The sequence below is a fragment of the Notolepis coatsorum genome (genome assembly GCF_963971535.1).
Source record: "Notolepis coatsorum genome assembly, chromosome: 16".
Lineage (NCBI taxonomy): Eukaryota > Metazoa > Chordata > Actinopteri > Aulopiformes > Paralepididae > Notolepis > Notolepis coatsorum.
The window spans coordinates 103,887,724-103,912,824 of record NC_140180.1 but is presented as its reverse complement, the minus strand read 5'-3'; the positions used below and the strand labels follow the sequence as shown (position 1 = coordinate 103,912,824).

At 44.4% G+C, this 25,101-nt stretch overlaps 1 protein-coding gene across 1 annotated transcript in view; it reads right to left on the bottom strand.

Moving 5' to 3' along the window:
* Positions 1 to 25,101, bottom strand: part of gemin5 (gem (nuclear organelle) associated protein 5) — a 117,520-nt gene that overhangs the window by 72,785 nt on the left and 19,634 nt on the right. Inside the window, exons 7-14 of the mRNA XM_084331589.1 lie at positions 24,122 to 24,254; positions 14,043 to 14,205; positions 9,882 to 10,094; positions 8,762 to 8,847; positions 5,412 to 5,494; positions 4,819 to 4,955; positions 4,436 to 4,509; positions 2,769 to 2,950 (exon numbers count right to left, since the gene is read on the bottom strand). Coding sequence (XP_084187715.1) covers positions 2,769 to 2,950; positions 4,436 to 4,509; positions 4,819 to 4,955; positions 5,412 to 5,494; positions 8,762 to 8,847; positions 9,882 to 10,094; positions 14,043 to 14,205; positions 24,122 to 24,254 — 1,071 coding nt within the window. The remainder of the gene's footprint in view (positions 1 to 2,768; positions 2,951 to 4,435; positions 4,510 to 4,818; positions 4,956 to 5,411; positions 5,495 to 8,761; positions 8,848 to 9,881; positions 10,095 to 14,042; positions 14,206 to 24,121; positions 24,255 to 25,101) is intronic.

The following is a 25,101-nucleotide window of genomic DNA, read 5'->3' as shown; positions in this document are numbered from 1 at the left end:
ATAATAAAGGGCTAGTTAAGTTGAATCAGGTGTGCTGGTGGTGGAATTTAACAAATACATTGAACGGCTGGGGTGCTTCGAGGAGAGGATTGGGAAGCACTAGTCTAGTCGATTTTGTGTTTTGAGCACAAAGTTCATCATAGATCTAGCCTCTTTATTTTGCTCTCAAAGTGCACCAGATTGATGCATTTAACTTTAAAATGTACCCAAAAAAGAAAGTTCCGGGGGGGGGGGGGGGGCATGCCCCCGGACCCCACGAGAGGGTCGGAGGTTCACCCCCCATAGTCCCTGAAAATCCTGTGGGAAACACTGAAGACCCCTACACTCTGCATCTTCTGGCTATCTCAGACGGCCAGAGAACTCACTGGAGAACTCATACCATCTACAAGGTAAGACACTGGAGAACTCATAACGTCTACACGGTAAGACACTCATACCGTCTACAAGGTAAGACACTCATACCGTCTACAACAGGGGTAGGCAACCCTAGGCACGCGTGCCTGCATAGGCACGCAGGGGCATTTTCATAGGCACAGGGGGCAGCAGTATTAAAAATAAATAAATAAATAAAAATATATATTCTTTTTGCTTTGAAATATTATAGTGAAGTATTTTGCACTGTTGTCGCATTTATCTTGTTGAAATCCTCCCACAGGTTATTTTTACTACCACATATTTAATTGAGACCCTTTATTTGTTTATTATTTCAATTTAGCTGGAAATACATTGCTACATCATTCAGTAACATTTGCAGAGCCTTATAACAAAAACATTATTACGGTCACCATTGTGACCAATGGGATTAATAAACTAATTTTATTATTTATTTTTATATTTTTATATGAACATTGCACATTGCACACGCACATCAAAATGTGAGTATTACCAAGTCAACTTGTGTTCTTAAAACAATGACAATAAACATAGTTTTATTAGGTTGAAATAATGTGGTTGTGTACTTATTTTTCTGTTAACTTATTATGGATTGAAAACTGAAAACCTTAATGCACAGTAACTGAACTCAATATTTTTAAGTTCTGGTAACTTATTATTATAATTTTTTTTACAATGTAGTCTTGCGATCAATCAAAACCTATTTACACGATATACCTCACATTCACATCCTGGTGTTCTCCTGGTGTTCTCCATTAGGCCTGTAGCTGGAGCTATGACAGCACACGTACAGTACACACACCGATGGTGTGTGATGTGTCCAAAAATGAATGGGCAAATGTGAGTGAAATGGTCGCACTGTATGCAGCTGTTTGTCTGCATTGCATATCCCCCCCCCCCAACTCAGATTTAGGGTTGATACAACCATCATAATAATATTGTTAATAATAACAATAACAATAATGATGTAATAATGTAAAAATGATCATTAACCCTTTCTCTGCCAGGGATTATTCTGATCATATACCCCTATCTGCCACTGTTGAAAGTCTATGGAGATGTTCCCCCTCTTTGCAGGGCTATAACTTTTTAAATTGTATTGCTAAATTGACATTACTATGGCCCATTCAACGTCAAGTATCTATCGTTTAGGATGTAGCAACGTTCTACTTTTTCATTTACATATTCATACTAAAATATGGTCTAAAGTATAAATATATTTTTATCGTTTTCTGCAGCATTATATTGATGATCAAATACAGTTTGATAGCGATCGGCGCCAGATAAGAAATTTCAAATGTACGTGCTTCTAGAAGTTACTACTCATCATCTGATGTTGACCGGATGGGGGGGGGGGGTCGTTTATAATTCCGTGGCCAACGTTAGATGATTCATGTAGTGTGGGTGATATGATCATCAGAGCAGTTTGTATCGAACACGGTAATAATAAACGCTGAAACTTACCCCAGTCTCCTCGGGCCGTTGGGCGATCAGCTTGGAGTAGAAAGTTTCCTATTATGGGATGTTGATCTAGATGAACCATTTCCAGGTTGTATAATACTATATAGGTAAATATATAGAGGTATACGTCCAAATAACGTTGTTTATTGAGTTAGGGCGAGCGATTGATTATCCAGTGTGTCGAGATGGAGCCCCGGGAGCTATAGCAAGTGGTCGGACCGAATTTGGATGAGCTCCACTTTCTGTTTCCGGTTTGCTGTTTGGGCGATCCGCCGATCGCCCACCAGATGGCGCTCTTGAACCGTTGGAGAGTTGAGAGGAGATCAACAGGAGATCTCAAGTCTCCGCGGGTGAAATATGATTGCCATCACAGATTTTTGAAATATTGATCTCAATGACGTGTTACGGCGTCATTGGCAGATTACGCATGGCGGAGATTGACGTGTTAACTCGTCCTTGGCGATTAAAGGGTTAAAAAGACCTGATTATGAGAAAAAAAATTACGATGCATGGAATATTGTTGAGGCACACTAGTTACAACTATATTTCAAACAGGCACTCCATGTCAAAAAGGTTGCTGACCCCTGGTCTACAAGGTAAGACACTCATACCGTCTACAAGGTAAGACACTCATACCGTCTACAAGGTAAGACACTGGAGAACTCATACCGTCTACAAGGTAAGACACTCATACCGTCTACAAGGTAAGACACTGGAGAACTCATAACGTCTACAAGGTAAGACACTCATAACGCCCACAAGCTAAGACACTGGAGTGTCTCGACTCTGAGGAAGACGCTTGTGGAAACGTCAGTACCTTGGCTAGTCTATTTTGAAGCGCCCTGGTGAAAAGCTTGCTTATTGTGGAAAACAATAATGTCCCTTTTTAAGATTCTAGTGTGTCTTCCTCGTACCGATGGCCGCGTGGAGGTCGTGGATGAAGACCTTGGCGTTGTTGGAGCCCGAGGCCAGCAGGTAGCCAAGCTCCGGCCGGGAGCCGTGCACGTGGTGCCAGCGCAGCACGTTGATGACCTTATGGTGCTGCTGGATGCTACACAGCAGCTTCAGACTGGGAGCCTGGTACACCTCGATGGACCTGGGATACCGAGAGAAGAACACACGGAGCAGAGCGTCATCCATTTCAGTATCCCAGAGCTTTTTGCCAGACCGCGACCCCTGGAGACCGACAGACCTGGCCGGTGGGTCCGGTTGATTGACGAGACTTGTGTGCACTCTAGTGTGCTCATTTATTAGCGTAAAGGTAGTGGTATCCAACACGGTCTCATCAGAAAACATAAATAAAGTACTAGTCGACCACAGGAAAAAATACAGGATTCCCACTCTGAGAAAATATTCGTTTACCTTCTTGATGGGGCAACAGTGCTAACCACTGCTGGGGTTTAAACGCAGGACCTTCTTGATGGGGCAACAGTGCTAACCACTGCTTGGGTTTAAACTCAGGACCTTCTTGATGGGGCAACAGTGCTAACTACTGCTGGGGTTTGAACTCAGGACCTTCTTAATGGGGCAACAGTGCTAACCACTGCTGGGGTTTAAACTCAGGACCTTCTTGATGTGAGGCAACAGTGCTAACCACTGCTGGGGTTTGAACTCAGGACCTTCTTGATGTGAGGCAACAGCGCTAACCACTGCTGGGGTTTGAACTCAGGACCTTCTTGATGTGAGGCAACAGTGCTAACCACTGCTGGGGTTTGAACTCAGGACCTTCTTGCTGTGAGGCAACAGTGCTAACCACTGCTGGGGTTTGAACTCAGGACCTTCTTGATGTGAGGCAACAGTGCTAACCACTGCTGGGGTTTGAACTCAGGACCTTCTTGATGTGAGGCAACAGTGCTAACCACTGCTGGGGTTTGAACTCAGGACCTTCTTGATGTGTTTTTCCAGCTTAGCCTGGCCTGTCTCCTGTTAAGTGTTCCTCCCTGGATTCCGAATGTAGACTGCTCTATTGCAGGGGTTCCCAAACTTTTCAGGCCGGGGCCCAGAAAATAAGGCGTCAGAGAGCCGCGGCCCAATGCACATCGTCTCGCTTTTTTTTCTTTTTTTTTGCCCATTTTTTTAAGCCAAATATCACTTCAATCCTATTAAGTTAGTTCAAGTTAGTTATTCATTTATATGTGCTATTTATGAGAGGGCTAACTTGTTGCAAAATAATAATGATACTAATAATAGCCTCATTAAAATACTATTGTTGCTTCGGTTGTTTTCAGCGTTTTATGTGCATATCTGTTATTTAGTTTGAAATGTTCGTTGAAATAAGTAGATTTTTAGTTTTTGTTTATTTATTAAGTTAATATAAAACCATATAGTCACATTTTAGAATACAATAGAATAGAATTTTAGAATACAACTAGAAACACTGTCCTGGCCTGCTTCTAAGTTCAGTGGCCGGACAAAAAAAATTAAATAAAAAAAAAAAAAAAAAAAAAAATTAAACTCGTGGCCCATCCGTGGCTGCTCGCGGCCCACCTTTGGGTCGCGACCCCGACTTTGGGAACCACTGCTCTATTGGATGGGACGGTCATATCGGGACGGTCATATCGGGACGGTCACACCTACTCACCCGTCCTCGTTGCCGATGGCAACCACTCTCCCGTCCGGCTTCCAGCTGATGTCAGTGTGTGGAGACAGCTTGTGCTGCAGGGAAACAAACAACGCCTTTACAATCTGTTCACATTACCTTTGATCCCCTTCAGCCTTCGACAAAGTTAATATGCATACAAGTAGGGCTAGGTGATATAGCCAAAATATCCTATCAGTGTTTTTCTTACTTTTGACTGTATAACAGTATTTTACAGTATTTCATTTTCCAGTACAAATTACAGTGCAATATGATGTCTTTGTGATGCATTTTCTGCAGCCATGTCTACCCATCAAAACAAATAACCCATCCATCCATCCATCCATCCATCCATCCATCCATCCATCCATCCATCCATCTCCTACCTTGATACCGTTCGTATCTCTGATCAGTTTATCTATGTCGGAGGCGTCTCCGGCCAGCTTCCAGGGGTCATGCTGCAGAATGAGTCCCTCTCCTGCACAGCTGTACAGGGTGTAGGACGGCTTGTCTCCTGCCCCTCCTGGAGGTCATCCACACACACAGTTTTGTGAAATTGAAACGGGTATGAAGACATGCAAATACGTTTCATCTCAATATAGTAATGATCTTAATTTGTCTATGGTAGGAATTAGTTGTCTCTGTGGTAGGAGTTAGTTATCTTTCTGTCGCAGTAGTTAGTTATCCTTCTATAGTAGGGGTTAGTTGTCCTTCTGTGGTAGGAATTACTTGTCATTCAGTGGTAGGAGTTACTTGTATTTCTGTGGTAGAACTTAGTAGTCTTTTTGTGGTAGGACTAGGATTTGTAGTCTTTTTGTGGTAGAAGTTAGTTGCCTTCCTATGGTAGGAGTTAGTTATTTCTGTAGTATGAGCTAGTTGTATTTATGTGGTATGAGTTACTTGTCTTTCTATGGAAGGGCTTGGTTGTATTCTGTAGTAGGAGTTACTTGTCTTTCTGTGGTAGGAGTTAGTTACTTACCAAATGACAAAGGTGGGACTGGGGGTCCCCAGGCCAATGTGTACACGGTCTTCCTGTGGTAGGAGTTAGACACCTGAGGCGGCCTGGTAGAAAAACAAATCATGTACTCATGAATATTCAACTAACGGAAAAGTAAAACTAGGGGTGCACCAATGCCCCGTTTTGTCTGTGTATATGAACTAAATATAACTCTAGTATTAGCACCGGCTGATCCATCACAAATGACTCGTCAGGTATGCATTTCCCATTTTCACAGTTACGTCTCTACAGGGTTCACAGGCCCACATTACAATGGACCGACACCCCTTACCATAACCATCAATGAAGATATGGAAATACCACGGCAAGGGTTTAACAGAAACCTCAGAAGGGCAATTCAATGAGAGGTCAATTCAATTTGTAGAAGCCAAAACCGACATATTAGAAGTTGTATTATTATGGTGTTGTATTTATGTTTGAACACTAGGGGGCACACCACCTCTATTATAAGAGACCTTGCTAATCAGTGCGATTTAGGCACCTGCCGAGGATTCACGCTTTCAAACCTACTGTTGGAACTGCTTATCTAACAAACAACTGACAACTGTTCTGTTAACTTTCATCATCATTCATCTTTCCTTTGGACAATAAAACCCTGCAAACTACATCAGCTGCAGCTTGGACTTAAAAAATATCTTGACCGATATGAGAGTGTGCAAATGCTTCTCTGCTTAATTCCTACTGGTTACTGTACACGCTGCATTGATGTTATGTTTGATGCTTAGCCTAACCCAGTGTTTCTCAAAGTGTGGGGCGTGCCCCCCAGGGGGGGCGCAGAGGCATGACAGGGGGGGCCTTGAGATTAAAAAAAAATATATAATAATAATTGGATTACAGAAAATTATCACTGAAGTGCTATCTGTTGCAGCTGCAATGTTCTCCATGAAAATACCATATTTGGATACGTTTGACCATTTCTCAAAATCTGAAAATCATTATTTAATAAAACACAGAAAAGGATCACCAAGTTACTCTGGATAAAAAAACTTTACAGACAACATCGAGACAAAGCTTCCTGACACATCTCCATCCAAACTCTTGGAAGAACTCATTGAAATCTCATCTGATACCACCTGGAGAGCTAGTTTCAGAGTGTGGTGCTGAGTACCAAGTATCTCATGATGCAGCAGTTAAGGTGTTGATACCATTCAGCACCACATATCTGTGTGAAGCTGGCTTTTCATCCATGACAGCTCTGAAAACAAAATATAGGGCCAAGTTGAGCCTTGAGGATGACATGCGTGTTGCCTTGTCAAAGACTGACAGCAATAAAGACTGTTTGCTTATTTCCTATGTTCGCTTTGTAAATTCCCAGTCACTGAGTGAAGATCTGCTGTTTTGCAAATATGTCAAAAACAGAGCGACAGCTGATGAGTTCTTCAAAATTATTGACAGTTACCTGACAGAACATGGACTGAAATGGGAGAACTGTGTGGGCTTTTGCTCTGACGGTGCGCAGGCCATGGCAGGGAAAATGAGGGGGCTACAGGCGCTCATCAAGGGGGTCTCGCCAAACGTGCAATGGACGCACTGTAAATTCACAGAGAGGCGCTAGCGTCAAGACAGCTTAGCCCTGAGCTGAATGAGGTTTTGACAGAAGTTATAAACGTGGTAAATTTCATCAAAACCCGACCCGTGAAAGCGCGCCTGTTCTCTGCGCTGTGTGAGGAGATGGGAGCTGACCATTCTGCAGTGCTGTTTCACAGCGAGGCAAGGTGGCTCTCGCGAGGGAAGGTGTTGTCAATTTGAAACGTCACGATATTGGTGTTATTTCAATCAATTTAAATATGGCCCATTTCATGACTATTTTGTTGGGGCGAGGGGGGGGGGCCCAAGATATTTTGGTCCGCCAAAGGGGGGCCTGACAGAAAAAGTTTTAGAAGCACTGGCCTAATCTGACCTGACCTTCCCTCTCAATCAATCCCCTGAGCTCAAGCTTCTTACCTGGTGAAATAAAGGTTAAATAAAAATAAGTCATCCAAACAAGGATGGTCAGGTGTGTAATAGGTGTTGAGGTGGAACTGATGATTAGCAATAATGGAGCACTGAATTAAAATGCTGCCCCCACATCAAAGTAAATGTGACAAATAAAAAATGATGAAAATAAAAACAAATAAACCAAAAATTGCCTTACACTAAATAAATAGAAGAAAATATGATTCATGGGGGAAAAAATACTTTCCCTAACACTTGTAATATTGGACTTCATGCTCGAACGGACTTACGAGAAAGTTACAAACTAATTTCTTCGTAACTCCACTTACAAACTTCTCAAGCCGATTTTGCCATGAACGAACGGTTTCTTTTCAGAGATTCGTTCGTAGCTACGAACAGGATTTACGAACGGGGAAAGGCAGTCGTAGATAGGACAAACTGGGAGAAATCAGTGGTGATTGTGCTCACGTCGATTCTACGGACATCCACGGAATTAAATAATTAGAATAATAATAAATACTCGATTTATATTTGAATAATTAACAATTACGTTTTACATTTATAGTCATGACTCATCGAGGGGTTGTGATGTCCGAAAATAAATAAAAGCACAACACAAACACTGCAAATTACTTTAATAAATAAATAAGCACTAAACCCAATTGCGTGGATATACAGTAGCTATAGTGGAATATATTAATATTCCATATAGTAGTCTTGTTCTGTATTGTTATTATTTATTGTTGGTTTTATTTATTTTTTACATTGCTTAGTGTGCACATTGTAAGAACCAGTGGAGAAACATTCCACTGCTCATTTTACTGTTCACGAGTTGAACCCACACAAATGACAACAGACACAAAGGATACGTTTAACAGATTCCATATAAATCGATAGTTTATTAGCAACATGCTGATGCAGGCGGCTTGGGGAGGATGCACAAGAGAGAGCACATTGTCATCTGTACAACACTCGATCACTCTTTAATGTAGTACCCAGTAGTACTAATTTTGTACCTAGTTCATTGGAAAGCAAACTGCATTCACGCTACCTGTTGAATCAGTTTGCACACGGTCCTTGCATGCCCTATAAGGAGCTGGCCTTTCTGTATGCAAATTCAGGTGTATGAGAACTCGTTTTTAGTTTAAGAATGAGTGACGTTCTTCATTCAGTGGATCACAGCTGAGAACACTTGGGCCATTTCCGAAGACCTTTTTACATGTCTAGACATCCGGCGATCTTTCGTAAATGTGTTCTTACGAACTACTTACGAAGATAGTTATGAAGATAGTTCAGAAAATAGTTACGTACACTTCGATCATGAGGTCCATTGTCTGTAATTATGGTGATAATTAAGTTGGGATTGGTTCTCTTACTTGGTCGAGAAGACATCGTAGATACCGACTTTACCATCGTCTGTCCCAAAAGCCAATGAGCCTTCTTTTGTTGGATGCCAGGCCAGCTGCAAGAAACAAAATGATTAGTGCTGTCAGGCGATTAAAAAAAAATCTAATTAATTACAGGATTTGTAATAAATTAATCTAATTAATCGCATTTTAATCGCATAACCATTTTATGCCTGATATTCTATATTCTATAATCATATTTCATGTGTCCGGATGGCAGAATTCAGTACTGTATCTACAAAACCTTCTGTTTAATCATCTTCCATCTATTAATTTGCTTAGATTTTTCAGGTCTGGTCAATTTGAGCATAGTGTTATTCACAGTCAAAGATAAAAAAAAATGTAATTGATATTCTCATTTGGTTCATTACAATTTACTCAAGCCTAGTAACAGACAGTATTTCTGACACTGGGAATACATTCCCTGAGATCCATAGATGTCCCTAGAATCAGATACCAAGAACATGCAAATGGACCATATAAAAAAAGTCTGTAAATGTGTTCTACGTTCTTATGGAATGAATGAGATTTAAAAAAAATTTTATTAAAAAAAACAATTAAAGATATTTTTTTTTATAAATTTTGAGTTAATTTTCATAACGTGATAATTTGCTGTGTAATTAATTAATCTAATTAATTAATCTAATTAACGCGATAAACTGAAAGCCCTAAAAATTATAAATATATAATTATAATTATTATATAAAAATCTACATTATGTGTAAAAACTGTTCTGCCCACAAACGGATAGAACGTATGGGTTTAAGTTACTTCATTGGAAAATGCTGCACAAGTTAATTACATATACAGTAGTCCACACATACGTGTATTTCATCAGAGGTCAGAGCTTAAGAGTCATCTGCAGTTTGGGGTGTAGTGCCTTGCTGAAGGGCACTATGGCAGGAGCGGATGAGCACCATTAAAGCTATACCAACCACCTTCCAGTCGCCAGCTCACAGCAGGGTATACATATCTCTGTCAGCTGATGGGGATCGAACCAGCAACCTCTCAGTTACTCATCAGCGTCTCTACGTCTGGGCTGACCCCCAACAATAAAATAATGACTGTGGGCATCCAGGCCCCCCCTTACCGCTGTGACCTTGGACTTGATGCCTTGCCAAAAGGTTTTAGTGTCGTATTGGTTCTGGATGGATATGGTGCTCCACACTCGGATCATACTGTCTCCTACACCCAGCCCCAGGCAGCCCGTTCCCACAGGGGAGAAGGTCAGCGTGTAGACGAAGCCTCCCAGGGTGGGCAGGGTCCACACACAGTCCAGATTCTCCAGGTCCCAGCACTTTATCTGCAAAACAACATAATGCTTGTAGGACTGTCCTGACTACCATCTCTGGGAAGAAGCTTCAGTAGTTTATCATTGAATAACAACATAATGCTTGTAGGACTGTCCTGAGCACCATCTCTGAGAAGAAGCTTCAGTAGTTTATCATTGAATAACAACATAATGCTTGTAGGACTGTCCTGAGTACCATCTTTGGAAGAAGCTTCAGTAGTTTATCATTGAATAACATAATGCTTGTAGGACTGTCCTGAGTACCATCTTTGGAAGAAGCTTCAGTAGTTTATCATTGAATAACAACATAATGCTTGTAGGACTGTCCTGAGCACCATCTCTGGGAAGAAGCTTCAGTAGTTTATCATTGAATAATCAAAGCTTCAGTCGTTTTAGTTTACCATTGAATAATCAAAGCTTCATTCTTCTTGCGCATACGTTTCAATACGGTGGGTAAATGAACCGATTCTTAAAATTAGATAATTATTTCTGTAAGCTATTTCTAATGCTGATGTAGGCACATTTTGGAGATAAATTTTTTCATCTACATCATTTTATGGACACAAGGATTCAATGGGTCTCATTCACCAACGGACTTAGGACAAAAGATCTGACATTTTTTGGTGGTAGCGCCACTTAAGACATTTTCGGGCCGATTTTGGGATTCACGAACGGTCCCTTCTCCTGGATTCGGTCCTAACTAAGAGCAGGATTTAGGATCGCTGAATAGCAGTCGTAAGTTGACAGACTGGTGTGCGCCGTGTTCTTAAGGGCTTTATTTGTGAGGAATCATAGTGATTTCGTTCATGTCAACTCTACAGGCCTCCTTGGAATTAATTAATCATAATTAAAATAAATATGACAATATTTGTATGATAAAGAAATATGTTTTATATTTAAACTCATGCCTCACAACGCATTTGATGTCCGAAAATAAATAATAGGACTACACCAACACTGCAAATGACAGTGGATAAATAAATAAGAACTAAAGCTAATTGCGTGGATATACTGTATCTATAGTGGAATAGACTATTAATATTCCATATTTATACCGTCTTGTTGCGCGCTCCTGGCTAATGAATGTCTAATGAATGAACAGTAGGCTTATATTATTCTAATTACTTGTTTCATTAGGATTTAGTAGATACTATATGCTCTGCCCTATACGTACAGTAAGTACAGTACACATTAAGGCCGCCAGAGTTGGGCGTACTGTGAGCGGACCGGACTCCGTGGAGATGTCCTGTAGTCGAACTGTCCCGTAGTCGAACTGTGAAAATGACTATGGCAGCGCAGTATCTGTGATCTCCTAATAAAACAAGTCATTAGAATATTAATATAAGCCTACTGCGTTCATTCATTACTACTGCACGTAGACTATACAGTACGTGCTGCGGCAGGTGCATGGCCAGGAGCGTGCCACAAGATGGTATAAAATATGGAATATTAACACTTTGAGTGCCAGCGACGAGATATCTCTGTTTTCTTTTATTAGCGATTTGAATTCATATTTCATCAATCTAGTCTCACGTTAGTGCTGCAAACTCTCTCTGAGCTCCATTGGGAAAATACCGCCCCCTATCGTATCTCCCTGTGGTACTGCACCCCTTTGGAATGGATTGAATGAAACACATTGGGGGGGGGAATCCTGCTTCCTCATTTTACTTCTCGGGCAAGTCACCCGAGAGGATCGGATTCATTGCCGAGCCCCAAAACAGCGTGGAATACATATTTCCAGTACCCAGCGTTGGATCAATAAACGCAATCGATATTTGGAATGGCGATCAGGAATTGGAATAATCTTTTTGGAGAACATCTGATCTGAGGTAAGGAATCTATTTTACCAGTCTTAGGATAATCAGAACTTTTTTCACAGAGATATCAACATGTGCCCTATGTGTGTGTGTGTGTGTGTGTGTGTGCGTGTGTGTGTGTGCTGATCAGGAAATGAGAGAATCGATTTTTCAGCTCGCTTCTATAGCATGCATAAGTACACATATACTATCGATAATCTAGCATTTATTTGAAAACGATTCATAAATAGGCCGAAAAATTACAAAGTTTTTTGTGTATTCCAGAATATTCCAGTAAAGGGTGATTATCACAGCATCTTTATATTTTCCTGAAACTTTAAAAAAAAAATAGCGTTTTTCTAAATGGTATAAAACGGAAATGAACAGATTAAAAAACAATCCGTTTGGACAATGTTGACTGCAAACAAGTCATTGATAAGCGACGGCCAGATTAGACACATAGCCATAATTTAAGACATAGTTTATGCGTTTGCAAATATGAGAGCTCCATCATTGAAGTGGACGCTGGCATACGGAGGCTTTTAGCGCTCCGCATGGCTGGCACTCAATGTGTTAATAGTCTATTCCACTATAGGTATATAGTGTGCTGTGTGATAATACATTTGAATCTAATCTAATTTTGATCCGTCGCAATTTGCGACTCGCAAAGCGATTCCGCTACCTGTTGAATACGGGGCAATTCCGAACCTCTATTTCCACACGGCCCTCGCATTATAATGAGCTGGACAGGCGTGCCTGTATGCAAATTAGGTAAACAGGAACGTGCGTTCAAGTTTGTCAATGAGTGACGTATCTCATTCTGGGCATAGCAGCTGTGATCATTTTGGCGAGTTAAGACAGCCTCTCCACGCGTTGGTGAATCCGGGTGCAATTGTCGTCGACCTTCCAGGGTAATTGGGGCATAAAAAAAACTAGCATAAAAACCACTAATCACTCAAATAAATGACAGATTAATCGACTAAGAGGGGAATGCTAAGGTTATGACCAAAATAGCATATCCAAATAGTTTTCTTAATTTTGATGGTATAACAGTATTTCAGTTTCTATGTACAAATTGATTTGATATTACATCCTTTTTTATGTCTTTATCTTGCAATACAATTGTTATGGTGCCATTTCATTCAAAAATGGTAAAATAAAATGTATAAATACTGCTGCAAGGAATAGATTTTTGATTAACAAAAAGTTATCAGTGTGTAATTTTTTTTTGTATAAGTCCACACCTTTGCATACCTTCATATTATTTAAAAAAAAATTATAATATATATATATATATTTCAAAATAATTAGGCTACATAAAAAAAAGTATGAGGGAGTGGATACGATGTTGGATACAGATTAAATCACATGCTTTCAAAGTAGGGCTGAACAATTCATCGAGATTTGTGCAATATCCAAATTGCAGGAAGTGCAATATTTGTTAAAGACGAAATGTGTGTCAATAAATTAAGATCAATTACAATTTAAATTTAAAAAAATTAAGTATTAAATTAAGCTGCGGAGAAGTCCCGGCCTACAAATAATTTTCTACAGACTTCATTCAATTGTTTCCCTATGCTTTTCTTTTTGTTGTTGTTGTTCTTGGCTCTATTTTATTAACTTTTTTATTTACCTTAGTTGCTATTGCAAGTACACATGTGTTTTATTATATATATACATACATAGCAACTATTTGCCTGTTTTATCCATAGCAACACTACATTATCACCGACATCCAAGTTGGGTGATCCCCCTCTGAACAGCCCATCTGAGGTTTCTCTCCTCCACATCGCATGTGGTGCTTTTTTCCTACATAAAATATTTGGATTTTATGGTGGTTTTTGTTCTTTTTATTTTATTGTGATGTTTCTTCTTGACTTGTTTAAAGAAGACTTGTACAGCCCATGGGGGCATTACCTTGTGATTTCGGGCTTTACAAATACATTTGATTTGATCTTTGTTTGGTACAGGTCCTAAAGATCACACCATGACAATTTTTTTTTGTTTGAATGAATAATGACGCAAAAATGATCATTCCCTCCGATTCCGTTAATCAGACTGCAGTTAAAAATATCAATAAAAAATACATCACAATTAGATACGGTCTTTCCCAAATCATTCAGCCCCGTCTAGAAGGCCCAGCCCAGGGGACCCGGGGTCCCACCTCTCGGTCCATGGAGGTGGAGAGCAGCAGCTGTCTGTCGTCCTGCAGACACACAGAGCTCATGTTGAACACGATCCTGCTGTGGTTCTGTCCCTCGCAGGACGAGCCCAACACGGTCCACTTCTGAGACACCTTGGTCAAGTCCCACACCAGGAGCTCCCCGCTAGAGAGACACACATACACACAGACAGACACGGATACAAAAGGAGAGGATGAACATTTACAAGCCACAGTGGCAACTGGACAAGTGGCATCTTCCTATTGCAGGAATACACAACATTTACATACTGTGGCAACCCCTGAGCCACCACTGGGCCTGGTGAGTGAAGGGTGCTACGTAGCGGCCCAATGGCTAGGCTCTGCCCATATTTGGGTTTCCACTTCCAGGTGCACCTGCAGCTAGAAGGCCATCAAGACCAGCTAGCCAATCACGACGCAATGCGTGTGTTGAGGAGAGTGAGCAAATAGGGGGCCACGGACACACGCTCACTCTCTCACATCAGGGGCGAGGAGACAGACGCTCACTCTCTCACATCAGGGGTGAGGAGACACACGCTCACTCTCTCACATCAGGGGAGAGGAGACAGACGCTCACTCTCTCACATCAGGGGAGAGGAGACAGACGCTCACTCTCTCACCTCAGGGGTGAGGAGACAGATATGGTATGGTATTTATTTTAGACAACAAAACATATACAGATCATTACATCACATATTTGCTTTTGTCAAGGAGAGGAACGAAAAGCCAATGACTTATTTACATCGTTGTCCTTGGAAGTCATTAAAGTGCAGTATTTGAAATACAATGGCAGCATACATCAAACTAACACACACACACTGTACCGTTTAAAAACAACACAGCTCTGTTCATTCTATTTTTAAAATGCGTACATTATCTGTCTACATTTATTTAGACTAACATTATTTAAATATTGAGTGCAACTGTGGTGGATTACGTAATTCGGTGAGTTGGAACTATCTATGGGTTGGCGCGGGTCCCCACGGACATTTTAGTGTCACGGACCTTCAGCTCAGGCAATGTTATCAGCTCCGGTAACGTTAGGACGAGTTCATAACATCAACGCGCAGTGGAAACACGGCAATAGTCCCGGTTGGAGTTAGTAAAACACAGTTGTATGTTAGCCTTCTTGGATGTTGAATAGACGCCTATCATTGTCTTTAAACACCCCGCCTCTCAGACTCCCATTTCCCCCTCTGCTAGCTAGTAGCTACGGTAACATTTCATTGACTGCGTTGTGTTGTACAAACTGCTAACGCTATGGCAAGATGTGTGTAGGCCTATGTAATGTTAATGGCTATGTTTTTAAAGACGTAATGAAGATTGATTTATATTGTGCTTGCCATTTTTACACAAACTGACTAGCACCTGGCTGCAGTGCTGCTGCTGCCTGCAGCCAGTGCTCACCTCTCCCGGCTCCACCAAATGAATTTTTTTATTTGCGCGTCATCTGAACCGTACGATACAGACGCCCCGAACCGTGGGGGTCGTACCGTACGGTACACGGTTCGAATGTGTATCGTCCCACCCCTAGTACATATCCAAATTTCATAAAGATCCATTCACAAATGAGTGATTAGGAGTGATTTTGGTAAACTGTGTACAAAGGAAAACTCAGTTATATAGCATTACTGGCAATCGCGTCTCGCTCTTCGCCATAATGAGATATCTCTCATCTCGAGCATCTACTGTGTTCATGAACAAAACAAATGCACCCATGCACCTGACCAGGCCCCGCCCCAGCGTCCTCCTTTTTTTTTTGATCCACTTTTTTCTCCCATTTTCTATATTTTCTCCCATCCCAATTTCGTATCATCCAATTCAACCCTCCCCTGTCACGAACGCTGTTTCTTGCCTCCCACAAGCCGGCTGCAATGTGGACTAAGTCATACATACCTCCGGTACTTGAGGTAACAGCAGTCGCATCTTTTCTCCTGCGCAGCTCGATCTCTCAGTGGCGAGGAGTAACGCGTGGGAGGCTCACGCTGCCCCCGACACTTCGATTCTACTGCGCAGGCGCACCAACCGACCTGTAGGAGTCGCTGTCCACAACGCCCAATCCCCACCCTTCAGTTTCCCTCCCCGTAATACGGCCAATGTGTATTACTGTGGACGACCAGCTAAACTGAAAGCAATGTGGAGCGCTGGGATCGAACAGGCGATCCCAGCGTCTCCGCATTCGTGGCGAGCGCCTTGCCCACTACGCCACGTAGCCGCCCTCCAGCGTCCTCCTATAAGACACCGGACATGGTCACACTCCCCCTTCCTCTTTTTTTTCCCCATCATGGACGCTGCAGTGCACTCCATGAACTAGTCATGAAATGCAGAGAGAAATTGAACAATGTTGGGTTTTCGCCAGAGATTCGCCAGCCCCTGGAATCTTCTCGGCACATCCTAACAGCGCATCGGGCCTGTCCTGGGGTTTCCTTGTCTCGTGACAGCGGATCGAGGGACGTCGCGCGGCGGCTAGCTGTCGGGCTAGGTCGCGCACAGGTAGGGCCTATGCTACCAGGCATCAATGCTAGCATTTGTGATACTGCTCGTTGTCCCGTGAGACAACCGAGTTGTGTATTGGCGCAAGGGGCAGGATATCTGGGTAAACGTTGTCGTCATGACTCTGAGTTGGATGTTTTCCCAGCTATCCTGGAGCGCGCGGCTAATGCTAAGATGCTGGGTCACTGTTCCTTTGTTCCCCACCGTGGGCTGTCACCACTTTTCCCTCCTCTTAACCGGTTCATTGATGAAGGTCAGTCGGTAGCTAATGTGGGGGGTTTTGCTGAGGCTTATTTACCCTTTTTATGGGTGAATGGGCTGACAACAGGGCGCAAGGCAGGTGTGCCCTGGCTTGAGAGCCAGGTAGCATCGATCCTTTGCCCTGGCAGGGTTGAACGGTGTCCCACCCGGAAGCCGACGCCTGAGGGCGAGTCGCCCCGGCAGGTGGCGGTATGGGCTGATGATGTTTTCCGCCACAGGATGGAATTTAGCAGCAGCCAGTGTCATTGCTCAGTTGAGTGTTTTTCTGTCCACAATGGTGTCGGGTAGTGGGGCTGTAGGGCCAGCCGACGCCGAAAACATCACGCGTGTTTTTGGGGTTATAGAACTTTTAACTCAGTCGCAAGCTATAACCGCAGGGAGAATCAGGATGCTATCAACTCTTATTCACAGGCATCTCTGGTTGGAGCAGTCTTCCCTTGGGGAGGAGTAAAATGTTTCTTCTCCTTAGGGCTCCTCTTTCCGCGGAGGGACTCTTTGGTTTTTCCGTGGAAACGTGGGCGGTATTTGACCTGGGCCCCACACTGCCTCGCACCATGCAGCCAGAGGTGAGAGCACGGCCTCGTCAACGACTGTGGCGAGGCCCTCAACCAACGGCCATGTTTCCCCCGCCTGAGGTACCCTGGACACAACGAAAACAGGTGACCGCAAGGGCGACAGCCTTGGCGGCCGAGGGATCGGCTACATTAGATGAGCACGGCCTGAAAAACCGTCGCCGTCTAGCTGTGTCTAGCTCGCTCTCCGGTCACCCCCCCCCCCCCCCCCCCCAACACCAGTGGGATAAGGGCTCCGATTTGTTTCCTTTGGTTGCGGGCCGCGTGCTTTCAATGAAGTGCAAGCGGCGCCACGTTTCGCTTCTCATGGGAACATGGGCTGGCACCCAGTTGATGGCTAGGCCTGGGTCTGTCCGTGAGAATGTTGTGCGTTCTGCGTCAGGTGAGCCTGGTGTTACGTCTGTCAACTACAAAGGTTGTCAGCAGGGGGGCTTGAGGCCTCTTGAGGCACAGCGCGGGTTCCCCCGACCTCGCCAGGCCGGGTATCACGTTAGTGCCTCCCACGGCCGGAAGAGGTCTGGCAGGCGCGCGTGATTTGGGTGGTAGTAATATCACTGCAGGGCTACGGTGTGTGGGAACCCACCCTATCGGGCAGTGTGGGGGCCTCACACCTTGCATGTCCATGCTGGCGAGGTGTTCAGTGGGGGAGCTTGTCACCCAGTGTGATGTCAGCTTCCCCCATATCAAACCGGCCCTTGGGTGCAATTGCCTCGTGGGTAGTGTCAGGGTCCGATATCCCGACTCCACGAAACGCCCTGCTCGCGCGGTTAGCGGGTCCAGGGTTGGCAACGCACAGCGGGTGGGACCGGGCCGCCTATCTACAGTTCCTAGCGGACCAGCGCGAAGTGGCGGCGGGTGCGCTTTGGGATTACCATCACATATGGCTACAGCAGTGCCATATGTCGAGGTGGATGGAGAGAACGTTGAGGCGGGGGCTTGTGTTGCAGTTTGCACAACCCCACCCTCTGGTGCAGACCTTGTTGTCAGGGTCAGCAGCAGTGACAGCTCTGGCCAACGAGATCCAATGTCTGTTAGTGGTCCCAAGGGAGGACGCGATGTGTGGCGTTTACTCCCGGTATTTTCTGGTGCCCAAGAAATCGGGAGGCGTCAGACCTATACTGGATCTGTCTGCGTTCAATCGGCCGATTGTGACGAGGCGGTTCAGGATGTTGACCGTCAAACACCCGATGAGCTCCCGTCAGGGTGAGAGACTGGTTCACCTCCATAGACCTGAAGGATGCGTATTTTCACATCCCGATCTTCCCTCCTCACAGGAAATTCCTTCGGTTCCTTTTTCAGGGTGTGGCGTACGATTACCAGAGGCTGCCGTTCGGCTACTCTCTGGCCCCCTGCAAATTCACCAAGTGCGTAGAGACCGCGCTGGAGCCTCTACGTCATCAGGGGATACGAGTTATTTTCTATCTCGACGACATTCTGCTCCTCAGCCGGTCGGAGGAGGTCGCCAGGTCTCATACCAGGCTGGTGGTGGAATTCCTGGTTTGGCTGTGACCTGGAAGAAGAGTACTCCTCTTCCCAGTCAACAGGTGGAGTACTTGGGCTTGGTTCTAAGCTCAAGGCCCATGAGGGCAACCCTCTCGGAGCGGCGGCGAGTGGCTATCCTCGACGTGCTCAGGGGGCTCCGTCCTGGCAGGACGGTTGCGGCGCTGTCTGTGATGCGCCTACTCGGTATGATGGCATCTGCTCACTCTGTGGTCCCTCTTGGCCTCCTCTTCATGAGGAGGATACAGAGGTGGTTTTCCAGTATGGGAATAGACCTGGTGAGAGGCAAGTGGAAACGTTTGAAGGTTCCCATGTCAATACTGGTGGATCTCAACCACTGGGGGAGGACTGGTACCCTCACCAGCGGGGTCTCCATGGGCAGCAGGCTGTCACACGTCACGGTCTTCACCGACGCCTCCCTCACGGGATGGGGGGGGGGGGCGTGTCGGACCAACGCAGTAGGGGGCAGCTGGACGGTCCATGCTGCCCGGTCTGCACTGCATATCAGTGTTGGAATTGAAGGCGGTCCTTCTGGTCCTCAAGCGGCTCGGCCACTTGGTGGTGGGCGAGCACGTGTTGGTCAGGACGGACAACACGACGACAGCGTTGTATATCAACAGACCGGGTGGAGTACACTCCATCCGTCTGCACCGGGCGGCGGTCGAGCTCTGGCTATGGGCGTCTCTCAATCTGCGCAGCCTGAGGGCGCTCCACATCCCTGGCAAGCGGAATGTGGGCGCGGATGCGATGTCACGGGGCGGTCCACATTCCGACGAATGGGGACTACGTCCAGACATAGTCAGACAAGTCTGGGACCGGTTCGGGGAAGCCACGATGGATCCGTTTGCGAGCAGACAGTCTCACCAGTGCCCCTTATGGTTTTCGGTCAGTCGGGGGGACAATCCTCCCTTGGGGGTGGATGCCTTCTCGATGTATCCATGGCCCTCCGGGATTCTGTACGCGTTTCCCCCTATACATCCGATAGCTCAGCTGTTGGAGCGGATACGCAGGACCTTGATCCTGATCGCGCCGGACCAGGGCACGGCTGTGTGGTTCCCGGTCCTGATCCAGCTCTTGGTAGCCCCGCCATGGCCTGTTCCTTGGTCATCACGGGCCCTCTCTCAGGCGCACGGGTCTCTGTGGCTGTTCCCTGTTCTGGGACAGCCGCTGATGGTTTGGCTGTTGAGAGGGTGAGTCTGGAGGGGATGGGTCTTGACCCTTCTGTGGTCAACACCATCCGGAACGCGCATGCTCCCTCCACTATCGCGGTTTACGCAGGTAGGTTGCATACTTTTCAAGAGTGGTGTAAGGTGGGGGGCTGGGACCCGGTGTCCTGCCCCCTGGACGCTGTCCTTTCCTTCCTTCAGTCTATTATTGGGTAGACTGTCGGCCTCGACGGTGAGGGTATATGCCGCGGCTATATCCTCGTCATGTGGGGTTTGAGGGCGGTACGTTGTTCAGCCACCCTCTTGTGAAGCGTTTCCTGCTTGGCGCTCGGCGTCTCAAGCCGGTGGAACGTTCTCGGTCTCCGAGTTGGGACCTCCAACTGGTCCTCGGCCGGTTGTCTGAGGCCCCGTTTGAGCCTCTTGAGCTGGCGTCTTTGGAACAGCTATCTTTCAAGACTGCGTTCCTGCTGGCCATCACCTCCGCTAAGCGCGTGGGTGAGCCGTGTGCTCTCTCGGTGCGGCCTGAGTGCTTGTCTATTCGTGCCAATAGCGGTGCGACTCCGAGGCCTAATCCAGTCTTCGTGCCAAAAAATATCCAGAGCTCTTTTCGCTCCAGGGATATTGTGATTCAGGCGTTTCATCCGCTGCCTCACGCTAGTGGGTTAGAGGCAGTGTTGGGACTAACGCGTTACAGTAACTAAGTTACTTTTGGCGATAACTAGTACTCTAACGCATTACTTTTGAAATTCAGTAACGCTACTTACGTTACTGAATGGTTCGTCACTGCGTTATTTGCGTTATATACGGCGTAGATTGATAGCGAGCGGTAGTGATTATTATTATTATTATTATTATCCTCATATCCTGTCTGCCTGGCTGCGGGGAACGCTATGCTGGGGGCGTGTTTTGTTTACTATTCCTGAGATTCCTGACTGATAATGGCAGCGCCCAGGCAGCTACTGCGTATTTCTCTTTTGTCGAGCGAAAAGAAAATAACGTTTTAGTTATGTCATTTGTGTTTTGGCTCAAAGATACTGGAGTATAACGTTAACTACGAGGACTCATCCAAATCCACTCGCCACCCGCATAGAATGATACGAGGCGACACACAGCAAATGGGACGGAAAACTTTTTCCAACTACTTGGAGAGAGAATATACAGTACAACATGGAAATGAAACAAAGAAAATGTTTAAGGGGCTGCTGGACTAACTTTACATCTCGACAGACACTGGTGAGTGCAGTGATGTGAATGTAAATGAATGGAAACTCAAGTTGATCAAAACGCATTTTGACTTCTGCCAGGGAATCTCATCAATACTAATCAAACAATATAAATATAGTCGTTTCATGCACAATTGATATCCTAACTATTCTAACGTTGCAATGCACGATTGATATCTTAAACAACGTTGCAAGACTGTTATAATGAAACGCTCCGGCGACAGATATCAATGCTGTTCCTCAAGCACTTATTTTCAACCTAGAACCTAAACGTGCATGCGCTCAACCTAAACGTGCATGCGCGCAACCTAAACGTGCATGCGCGCAACCTAAACGTGCCTGCGCTCAACCTCCGAGCAATTAGGCACGGTGCATTTCTTATTACGTCGGGACATTTGTGTTTGTGTCAGATTTGTGTTTGTATATTCTAGACCACATTGCTTAGCAGAGTTCAGTGATGTGAATGGAAACTGTCAAGTTGATCAACCGATTTTGAGTATCTGTATCTGGCTGCATGGGAGCAATTTCTCTCTTCTTCAAGTAACTAAATAGTTACTTTTCACAGTAACGCATTACTTTTGGGTGTAAGTAACTAGTAACGTAACGGAGTTACTTTTGAAATGAGTAACTAGTAAAGTAACTGAGTTACTATTTTTCAGTAACTAGCACAACACTGGTTAGAGGCGAGCCTTCACCTGTCGTGTCCCGTCCGGGCTTTGGGGGTCTACCTCAGTCGGACTCGGGACCTCAGGGCTACCGATCAGCTCTTTGTTTGTTACGGTGGCCCTCGCACTGGTAAGGCTAACGTTACAACTACAGCTGAAGCAGCCTAGCTAACGTTACAACTATAGCTGAAGCAGCCTAGCTAACGTTACAACTAGAGCTGAAGCAGCCTAGCTAACGTTACAACTACAGCTGAAGCAGCCTAGCTAACGTTACAACTACAGCTGAAGCAGCCTAGCTAACGTTACAACTAGAGCTGAAGCAGCCTGCTAACATTAGATTTCATGGTCTTGGATGTCCAGAACGTCCGTCAGCGACTGCCTAAAAGCCATATTATTAATAATAACTTTATTTATATAGCACCTTTCATACATGGATTATTGCAGCTCAAAGTGCTTCACAGCAAATAGCATAAAATGAACATAGTCATCAAATTAGCATACCGTTGACTAGGGATGGGTACCTTTCACATTTGAACCGATACGGTACCGGTACCTGTGAATCGATACCGGTACCCAACGGTACCTTTTTTCTGTACTTTAGTTTCAAGAAATTGTATTTACCTACCTCAGTCGAAAAAAAAAATCCAAAATTCAAATAACTACAATTTCGACAGTTTTCGGCTTGCCATTGCTCCGACTGCTTTGTTGTTGAATCAAGTCAAATCCTAGGTAAGCATATATTGTGCGTGTGAACGTTGACACGAAAAGAAAAAAGGTAATCGGTATCTCACTTGAATCGATACTCGGTAGTACCGACGTGTTTTGGTTCCTCAAAAGTACCGAATTCGGTACCCATCCCTACCATTGACAGAATAAAAGCAATGCATAAAGTGCAGACATAAGAATATGTATAAAAGACAATAAAAGTAGTGCAATGTAGAAAATGCAGACATAAGCATAAAATAATTACAATAAGTACAGTGTTGCTCGAAAGCATGTAAGCAACACTACTTGTAAAATAAGGTCTGAGGTTGTCTGCTCAATCTCAAACCAAATTCCATCATGATGATTTAGTTACCGACTTCGCTTCTTCCCTCCCTCTCCCGTCTTGGAAAAGGTGTCACAGCGTGTCGCTGGACGTGCCTCAAATGTCACTCTCTACACTTTCTCTCGTCTAGCCCTGGGTTGTATGTAGCCCGACTCACCATTAGTCTCAGTAATGGATATTTCACTTTAGTAGAACTCAAAAATCAGCAGTCTTACCTCCATCTAGTTATCTACATGCAAGTTAACGACCACTGCTGTCCCTGTCGTCTGCACCACCACCAGTGGTGCAGTCGTAATATGGGCCAAGGCCAAACGCCACGTGCACACATGTTCCCTCGGTTGCGCACAGAACAGACGATACAACTTGTCTCATCCTTCCAGTCGGGAGATCAAGCAACCCCCCACCTACAGGGCTTGTATTTGGTTGTCGGTATCCTATTATTATGCAAAGTCTAGGTGATAAGTGCCGGCGGCCGGGGTATACGGGCCGACGAGTCATTTTTGTGTCGTCGCGCCGTATACCGCGGCCGGCACTTATCACCTAGACTTTGCATAATAATAGGATGCGCATACTTCTGCCTCAGTGACGAAGCCCAAACGTCGTTTGACCGCTTATGCCCAGCACTGCACCCCTGACCACCACTCCTCCCAGGTGTCAGGCTCCTCATTCACTTCCATTCATTTTGAGGAGCAAGTCTAAATATAATACTTCTGAAGTATAAATAAACTATACAGCCATATTATTCTGTGTAATATGTCAAAGGTACTAATGTTGCAGTTTAAAAATTATGAGTATAGGAACTATTTCTAAATGTAGGTGGTAACTGTCAACTTACCTACACATTGCAATTTTCAAACCACTTTCAAGTCTCACCGAATATTTTAGACCCATTTATAACATCAATGGCAGTGTGTATGGCATTTAGTAAGGTAAGCAGAGTTCAGCTAAAACACACACACTATATATATCTACAGACACAAATTAGTTAAAGACAGGGACAAGGGTGGTCAGGTGTGCAAGGTGTTGAGGTGGACAACATAATAAGGACCAAAGAAAGGTCCTTATAGATAGATGTAACAGTGACATCTCCTCTGGCTGTGGGCTCTGGCTATGAGCTCTGGCTGTGTTCCTACCTGAAGCAGCTGGAGACCAGCTGTGTTGGCTTCCCCTTGGGCCAATGGACACTGAGCCAGAGTCTGTCTTTGATGCCCGGATCAAGACCCACTCCTCGTCTCTTCAGGTACGGCAGCTTCAGGGTCATCACAGCTGTGAGAGAAGAAGAGAGAGGAGGGGAGGAGAGAGGAGGAGAGGAGAGGGGAGGGGAGGGGAGAAAAGAGAGAGGAGAAGAGTAGATAAGAAGAGGAGGAGAAGAGGGAGAAGAGGAGAGGAGAAGAGAGAGGATGAGAGTTGTCAGTATCTATAAAAGAACAACACATGTTTAGGGATGCACCGATCCGACTTTTTCAGTCCCGATAACGATACCTGGGTTTGGGTATTGGCCAATACCGATACGATACCCATTGTCCAAATTTTTTTCTCCAAAAAAGTACAAAACATTTAAATAATTTAACCCACGTTTTTTTTTTTTATATATATTAAAATATATTAGTTTTTAAGAATTGTAAAGGATCACAAGTGTGTTTTTGATTTGTTGTAAACAAAGACAGAAAATAAACTTCATTCATTCAATTAATAAACTGTATGCCTCACTGTCACTGTGTGGAAGAGACTGGGATCATTATTTTGTGCAAGGCATGACTTAAAACATTACTTTCCTAATTTAGTGAAACTAAATGTAACAAATTAACACATAGATATAAATGTACTGAATGGTTATTTCTTATTTTATTTATTATAAAAAATAAGATTTATTTTTAATTTTTAAATCAGATATATATATACGGTATTTATTTTTTTACCGATACCTGATCCAGCTATTTTACTGATATCGGCGGCTGATACCGATATCAATATCGGAGCATCCCTAGTTTCTATGATGAGAAAACCTACCACATCATACGTAGTAGAATCATTATCATCATCATCTGTATAACACTTTTAGCAGTTCCTGTCTGGAATGAGACAGAGGGCCACACCACATTCACCGCACTTC